Source organism: Heptranchias perlo, chromosome 5 (genome assembly GCF_035084215.1).
Source record: "Heptranchias perlo isolate sHepPer1 chromosome 5, sHepPer1.hap1, whole genome shotgun sequence".
Classification (NCBI taxonomy): domain Eukaryota; kingdom Metazoa; phylum Chordata; class Chondrichthyes; order Hexanchiformes; family Hexanchidae; genus Heptranchias; species Heptranchias perlo.
This window is the reverse complement of record NC_090329.1, coordinates 67052052-67060682: the sequence shown is the minus strand read 5'-3', so window position 1 is coordinate 67060682 and position 8631 is coordinate 67052052. Positions and strand designations below refer to the sequence as shown.

At 41.0% G+C, this 8631-nt stretch overlaps 1 protein-coding gene across 1 annotated transcript; it reads right to left on the bottom strand.

Annotated features, from left to right (window-relative positions):
* Positions 1–3249: 3249 nt before the first annotated feature.
* Positions 3250–6148, bottom strand: LOC137321827 (CCN family member 2-like). Its single transcript, XM_067984531.1, has 5 exons — positions 5895–6148; positions 5387–5603; positions 4675–4926; positions 4086–4297; positions 3250–3958 (listed from the first exon to the last, which is right to left on the bottom strand). The coding sequence occupies exons 1-5, from the start codon at positions 5967–5969 to the stop codon at positions 3662–3664; spliced, it is 1053 nt and encodes a 350-aa protein (XP_067840632.1). The 5' UTR covers positions 5970–6148; the 3' UTR covers positions 3250–3661.
* Between the last annotated feature and the right edge of the window lie 2483 nt (positions 6149–8631).

Here is an 8631-nt window from a genome sequence, read left to right as displayed (position 1 = left end):
GTGGTGTCGTGGACGCTGTTCTCCTGAAAGCTGGGTAATTTGCTGCGAACGATGGTTTGTTTGAGGTTGGGTGGCTGTTTAAAGGCGAGTAGTGGAGGTGTGGGAATGGCCATAGCGAGGCCTTCGAGACACACGACAACGCAAAATCGTCGAGCAGAAATTGATAGCCAAGTTCCGCACCCATGAGGACGGCCTCAACCGGGATCTTGGGTTCATGTCACACTACACGTAACCCCACCAGCGAACAAATGTTATCTGTTTTTAATATAACGGGTCATTGACTGTCTTCCTTCTCTCTCTCTCTCTTTTTTTTGGGGGGTTTGTATATTCGGTGGCCTTTTAGGTGACACCTTTCTGTCTGCTCACTGTGATTGCCTTGGCAATGGGCAGTAATCACCAGGCATTGTTCTGTGATTTTCAAATGCGAAGGATTCGAAAATTTCATTTCCACACCGTTCACCTGAGGAAGGAGGAAGCCTCCGAAAGCTTGTGGAATTTAAAATAAATTTGTTGGACTATAACTTGGTGTTGTAAAATTGTTTACAATTGTCAACCCCAGTCCATCACCGGCATCTCCACATCATATCATTATGAAGAATATGTCAGGCCAGGCACTGAGGGTACTTTGAATGCATAACCCACTTTATATATGCTGAACAGCAAACAAATAGATAATACAAAGACCAAAATAATAGATCGGAGAAAAAAAAGCCAACTGTGAGGGAATGAGGATGGAGCTAAGGAAGATAAACTGAGAAAAATATTGATAGACAAAGAAGTAGAACAACAATAGACAATATTAAAGGGGGATCAATAGAGTTCAAGAGAAATATATTCTACCAAAAAATAAGAACAGGCTATCCCTTCATACCCTTACCATGCAGACACTGTGACAACGGATGAACGGACACCGCGCAACAATCGCCAGACAGGAGGGTTCCCTCCCAGTCGGGGAACACTTCAGCAGTCAAGGACATTCAGCCTCCGATCTTCGGGTAAACGTTCTCCAAGGCAGCCTTCGAGACACACAACGCAAAATCGTCGAGCAGAATTTGATAGCCAAGTTCCGCACCCATGAGGACGGCCTCAACTGGGATCTTGGGTTCATGTCACACTACATGTAACCCCACCTGACGTAGAGTCATCCAGACTCAAGTTGTAGTTGGCTTGTTCTCCATACACAGATGCGGCCGGACCTGCTGCGATTTCCAGCAAAAAAAAGTTATCTGTTTTTAATACAAACCCCAGCATCTGCTACATTTGACCCCTTGTGACCCCACCTCAGTATTCTTGGATGTAATGTTTCCCTGACTAACCTGTTTGAACACCATTCACTCCTTTGATTGCTGTGATTATCTCTCTGCCGAGGTGTGATAAAGGGCAGTTAGAAAGATTATCTGTAATCACCAGGCATTGTTCTCTGACTATATATGCTGTGCCTATATGCATCTCTTCACTTCACCTGACGAAGGAGCAAAGCTCCGAAAGCTTGTGATTTCAAATAAAGCTGTTGGACTGTAACCGGGTGTTGTGCGTCTCCTTACAGTTACACTTAGCAGTACAATAACACATTGTGCATCAGATTCTATAATGCTGTTCCTATAAAACTATATTCTCGGACCTACTGTGAGCAGTGCCACTGGACATCCACTAATATACCAATAATCCATTGCATCACACACTTCAATACAGATACAAGGCAATTTCAAAAAAGAAAACTAATCATTTACAACTGCCCTATTTCCTATTTAGAGCATGGCGTTAAAGGGGTAGGCCAAACTAGGAGCAAAACAACATAATTGTGCCCCAGATTAATTGTGAGCATTGCCACATGAAATCCACTAATATACGTAAGTTTCGATTCTGTGACACTTCAGATGTCACATATCAAAATATAAAGAAGGCAGTCATTCAGGCCAGTTTCTTCTGACTTGGAAGCTGTAAATTTACAGGCATCTGCCAATCTGCAAACTTCCCTTATCAACAATAATTAACCTCCAATTGACCTTAAGGTCTCATATTTACAGCAATTTGGCTTTGTGGCCTTAAAAGAGAAAAATCTTTAAAGCCCACTGTGTCATAGCAGCAGAATTATAACACTGAAACAGATGTCCTGCACTGTAAAGCATTTTATACAATGCTTATTTCATTTCAGAGACTGACTGCACAACCTACAATGATTTAGTAGCGTGTAATACCTGTCTTACCTTAGGAATGGAATAAAATTATATCAGAACGCTTTAACATATGGAAGTTATGCTGTGCAATATTGTATTATGAATGCTTAATATATTTGTATCAAATTCCTAAACTAAATGAATTAATGCTTCCATTAAAATAGTGGGCAGATGATTTTGATATAATTGTATTAAGCATTCATACGGTAATATTGCACAGTATAATTTCTAGGTTGCAGTATTGTGTTTATAGTGTCAGTGTAGTTGTTTGACTGCAGTATGTTTTTAGACACTTTCTTTACTTGTATTTTCAATATGGGAAAGGATTGTATGATCTCTATATAATTAGAGTAACCTTATCATGGCTGCATAAATGGAGCAATATATTTACATTTTATGCAAATATCATGCAGCAGTTCTCTCCACATTTATGGTTAGCTTATACCATAATTGTGGAGTAGCAGCTATGCAACTAAAAATGTTAATTAATACAGATATCCTCAATAAATTCATATTTCAGTTTTCCATGCAGCTTTGAAATAGAAAACCACTGATGATGTTTGTCATTTTTAGTTAATATTAGGAGCGCTGCAGTGTGCTAAATGCTTCTTCCAATATATATGCAACTACTGGTGGGGAAGATGAGGGGAATCCACGGCCCAAATTATTTTGGCACATTGACTATCCCTTCTTCCCCCACTCCAAATCCCAGATTTGCCACTGATATCCCCGTAACTATTTATGCATCTTTGCATGTCTGGCTCCAAATTCTAATGATAACTTTTTGTTGAGTATTGAGTTTTCACTGGATGGAAAATGAATGCTGCTATAAAACATGTATGATCACTAAAATTCATGGCACATGGATTGTTAAACTGAGAAAGAATGCATTATTTACATCATACCACATTTGTATATATTAAGAAACTATATATTGATCAAACTGATAGTGTATTTTAAGTCTGATGTAATAGTTTTTGCATGTTCTGCCAAATCTTAGTGTCTTGCTGTAATTGCCTGTTAAGTAATAAAAGATTGTTCTATTTGCGTTGATCTGTTCATTAAGAAAGCATTATTTTGTATCAAAAATATATTTTATTTTGAACTAGAAAAGTGCAAACATTTAATTTTTGGTCACACTTCTCAAATGTTACAACAACTGTTCAAAAAGAAAAATCAAAGAACAGTCATTTTGTCAAGTCTATAACTACAGTACCCAAGCAATAAACACCACAAGGCACATACATTTAAATTAACTTAGACAACTGTACATATATGTACATTATTTACAATGATATTACAGCTAACAGTGTACAAGCAATGTAGTTTCAAAATCTAGGCTGAGTGCTGTGACATGTTTCCATTCTCTCATTTGATAACTGATAATGTCTCAACATGTCAATATTTTCTTTTGTGTTAGGCAGTGACCTTTGCATGAGATGGAAAATCTTTCCAGTTAAGAAGTCTTGGATCGATTACACAGTTTATGCCATGTCACCCATCATTTTCCTGTAATACAATGACTGGAAGACATCATTGTCCATGGGGCAGTTATAGTGGCAGGCGCAGGTCTTGATGAACATCATCTTCTTCTTCATGAGTTGTCCATCAGGACATTTGAACTCAACGGGGAGAGTAGCGGTTCTGTGAGGGGTGCAGCATCGGCCATCGGTGCAAACACCACAGAATTTGGCTCTGTAAGACTTCACACTGGTACAGCCAGAGAATTCGAATTTGGTGGGTCTGTAGATCTTTGGAGTGCGGATACATCTTTTGCCTCTCTATGGGATGAATGAGAAAAGAGAAAATTCCGTTATAATGAAAATATTCAGAGTAAATACAAAGATAAAACAAAATAAATCCTGATGTTACTTTAAATCAATTGATCTGGGGAGGGTTATTTTTTACCTTAATGGTCTCTTTCATATCCATTTCGCAAGGTCTGACCATGCAAAGTCTAGTCTGTTTCTCCAGTCTGCATTCTCTGTTGTCATTGGTTACCCGGGTGGAGATGCCCATTCCACAGGTCTTGGAGCAGGCACTCCATTCAGTGGTCTGTACAAGACAGTTTGCACGGAACATGGAGGGGTCAGGACCATAGGTGGCTTCTTCTCTATAAGCTGTAGTGAAGAGAAAAAAAAATTATCAACATTTTTTTGTAACGTAAACAGGGGTTCTATTAACTATGGAATAAGCATTAACAATTGTTTATTTCTGTCGCCCTCAAGCTGTATAATGTTACTAGTCAGTTAAGTATGTTTTAAAGATTGGCAAAATAAACTCAGTAAAAAAATTTAAATTTGACAATGGATAGATTGCTGAATCATAAAGCATTACTATGCTGAATTGAATCTATTGATATAGTTTAAAGGATGTTTTGTATCATTCTTATTTGGTCTGGTGGTTGCAAAGCACACTGCCCTGGTTCCTACTAACATTGATTGCCTAAAGATGTCTCTTTGGAGTTGAATGTTTTGATGACTGACAAACAGCTTACCTGCCAGTACAGGTCCAACCATGGTGTGGTGTTTGGGTTGTTCACAGACCCATTCCTCGCAGCACTTGCCAGACACTTTGACCTTCTTGGGCATGGGACAGTCCGGGCTCGGCAGGCGGATCTCCACACTGCAGATAGGGACACAGCCGATGGAGCCATCTAGACAGGTGCACTTGTACTTGCATCCACTCTGAAAGGTCTCACCATTCCTGTACACAACACCATCAAACACGCAAGGAGCTCCTTCTTTAGCTACAAGGGAATGTGTAAAAATATCCCTGTAAGCAATTTAGTTCAACTGACAAAACATTTCAGATGACAGTAAACACTAGTGGGGTGACAACTGCCACAATTTCACTGCTAGTGTGATTATAAGCAGTTTCAATAGCAGAGATTAAATTATTCACCAATTGAGGAGGCAATATATAAATGAATTTGCTAATTTGTACCTCCACGTTAATGAAATAAACCCAACTTGATGGCATTTAAATCTCCATAATAACAACAGAAAATGCTAGAAGCAATCAGCAGATCAGGCAGTATAATGTTGCCTGACCTGCTGAGTGCTTCCAGCATTTTCTGTTTTCATTTCAGATTTTCAGCATCCGCGGTATTTTGCTTTTGTTTAAATCTCCACAATTGCTTTAACAAGCACTGCGGGACGGGCTGCAGAACTGGTGGGGGTGGGGGGTGTAGATCCGACAACTCTTACCTGCACAGACTCCGACTTTGCTGTATGCGGCGGATCCGAAGTCGCAGAACAGGCTCTTGTGGGGGTCGCAGGGCTGGCGCCGGGTGCACACCTCGCCCGCTTGTTTGGCGCAGACGCTGCAGCAGCCGCAGCCGTCGGTAACCAGAGAGACTCCGGGAGGGCAGAGCGGGGGCCGCTCGGGACAGCGGCAGGCAACTCGACAATCATCGGCAGAGGCCTGCGAAGCACATCACAACATTTACAACCAACCCCACTCTCCAGCACTGAACTCTATTAGATATTAGACATCTACAGTGTGGACAACATAAATGAATCACGAGTTACTGCTGCATTTAAAATCTAAAATTCCTCAGCAACGTGGATTGGAATTGCTACATAATAACATTGAAGGATTAAAGTCAATTATACACATTCTAAAGCAAGTTTTAACCTTGCTCATATTAGGCTGGCTTTACCTTCTCACATCATCATGTCACAACATTGCTGCAAAATGCAGTCAGTAACTCACCAAACAAGCCAGTGCCAGTGCCAGTCCCATCAGCAGCAATGGTGTAAACTTCACGCTCCTCAGTCCAGCAAACATTTTCGCTCAAGTTTTCGGTTGGACTTTCACAAGTTTTTTTTTTCTTCCGCTTGAAAGTTGTACGATCGAGTCGATCTCGTCAGGATTGCTCCTGTACTCACTCACTCACTCACTCTCTCTCTCTCTCTCCACTTTCTTGCCTTTTCTGCTGTGGAGCAGTTTGTGTGTGTTGAGTGGTGGAAGCTCAGGCTTTTTATCCTGTCCAAGCCCTGGTGACGCACAAGGGGCGGCCGCCCTGCCAGCAGACTTGCCTTTGGATAAACACCAAACATTCTTGGGCAGCTTCCCAGTTCCTGCCTCACACCGGATTGTATGTGACCTCTTGACACACCGCATACCTCCACTCCAGAAAGCAGGCACATTTCAAAATAAGAGGCTGTGCAAAGAGGCTTCATCATTCGGAAACTCGAGTGACGCGAGGTTTCAACAATGCTCAAGAGCAATATCTGCTAAAATAACCATGAAGATATGTTCGGATTTCAACGTGAAAACATTGCTTGTCCTTTGAACAACGCGCGCGTATTGTATGTAACAAGTTAGCAAAAGGATAGAGGTCGAAATAAATGTTATCAATTCAAATCGTCTAACTTTTTTATTATGACATGGAATTTATTTAAATACAACTATATATAAAGCGTTTGGTGAATACAATGTGTTCAAATTGGAAGGATTGACATAAGAGTGGCAAAAAGGTTGTTATGTCTACCAAGTTTCCAAGATCTCAATGGAACTAAGGCGGACGTGTAGGAATGTTGTACTTTTTGATTATTTTTATTTCTCACTGCCCGATTAGATATTAGACAAGTTTCAGACGGCCAGGATTGCAGGAAAGCGGCTAGACGATATATGTGTATACAGGAAGCGCACCTTTCCCCCTATAGGTCGTGATCCTAGACATGACTTGTGAGATCGAGTTGAGTTCTGGCCGCTGCAATCGGAAATAAGAAAAAAAAAAGTGACGGCTTGGAACCACAGGAACGCGTCGAGGGAATGTGAAAATCAGTCAGTCTGAGAGGAGGAAGCCTCGCCATGTATGTCAATCTCTGGGTCTAGCTCTCTGCTGTGGAAACAAATAGCTTAATAACAATCGTATCAGGGCAAACGTACAAAATTGCATCTCATCCAGGATTAGATGTTGGACAAGTGGCCTGACAACACAGAGACAGTGGAGAGGTTGAGAGAGGTGGTGGAGGTACAGCTGGGTGTGGTCAATATGCATGTGAACCATGACCCCATGTCGCCAGATGATGTCGCCAAGGGGCAGTATGTAGATGAGGAAGAGAAGGACCCAAGGATAGATCCTTGGGAGACTCCAGACGTAATGGTGCAGGGGCAGGAGAAGCCAGTGCTGGAGATGCTCTGGCTACAATTGGATAGATGGGAGTGGAACCAAATGAGGGCAATCCCACCATGCTGGACAATGGAGGAGAGGTGTTGGAGGAGGATGGTGTGGTCATCTGTGTTAAATGATGCTGACAGGAAGAGGAGGGATTGTGCACCTTTAACCCTACTTCACTTGAAGAGTATACTTGGTCTTGACTCCTGATGTGACATGCCATGGGAGTTTAATATCTATTTTATTTTGTTATGGTATAGGTGAACAATTTGGAAGGCTGTGTTCTCTGTGTCACTGCTATTTAATGATGTCCACATTGATGGGTTAATGATTAAAGGCATATTCACACTACAAGTTTAGCACTGATGCAACACTGTTTTGGCTTCACTTTGACACTAAACTTGTGGGGGCAGATTTTCATCTGGATGATTGAATTATAACCAGAGCAAATGCAGGGAGGAAAATTGGGCAGGATTGCACACTGATAACACAGCCCACCTAATTGACTTTCCATTAATTTAAATAGAGGGATCTGTTATGGGTGTGCGATCCTCCCCATCTGATTTTCCATTCTGTTCACTGCTCATACAGTGCTTTTTGCCCAGGTGGTACAGATGAAAATCTACACTGTGGAAGGTAATTTGGGTATCAAGGCCCAAATTGACTCCAGAGCATAGCAGCATGAGACAACCTCCTCTTGGGAATCTTATTCCTTTTTACTCCAGTATCAGGTTGGGCCCTGACTCTGGATTCAGGCTGCATTTGCACTATACCTGCCGTGTCGGTGTGAAGCAAAAATATTTTGCACCAACGCTATAGCTTTGGTGTGAATACACCGTAAAATGTAACCGTGTGTACAGAACTAATTATTTCCAACTCTGATTTTTAATTTTAGAAGAGAGTGAGCGGACAGCCACATTGTTCTAACATTAAAAATAAGTTTTGAAAGTTCCCAGAGGTCCTCTGAGTCATCTAAGCACTTTTAAAACAAGACTTTACACTGGGTTGGAGACCAGTAAGAGAAGGCTGTGCAAAGAGGGTTCCCACACTTGACTGGGACCTGGTATCCAAACCTATTGTGCTAATGTGCAGTGATGCAAATGTGGCAATAGAATTATGGTGATAATGCAAAAATTATGTGGGAAAATAAAATGTGCAGCCAAGAATGTTTATAGAATAAAGAATATTGACACTTCATTTGACTATTAATAAATGGTCTTTAATGTAAAAAAAATAGCCATTTATAATATCAAGCATTAGTACACACTAAAGATAAATCTTTGCAGAAAGTGGAACAGTGGAGTGGTCACTGAGCAATCACACAAT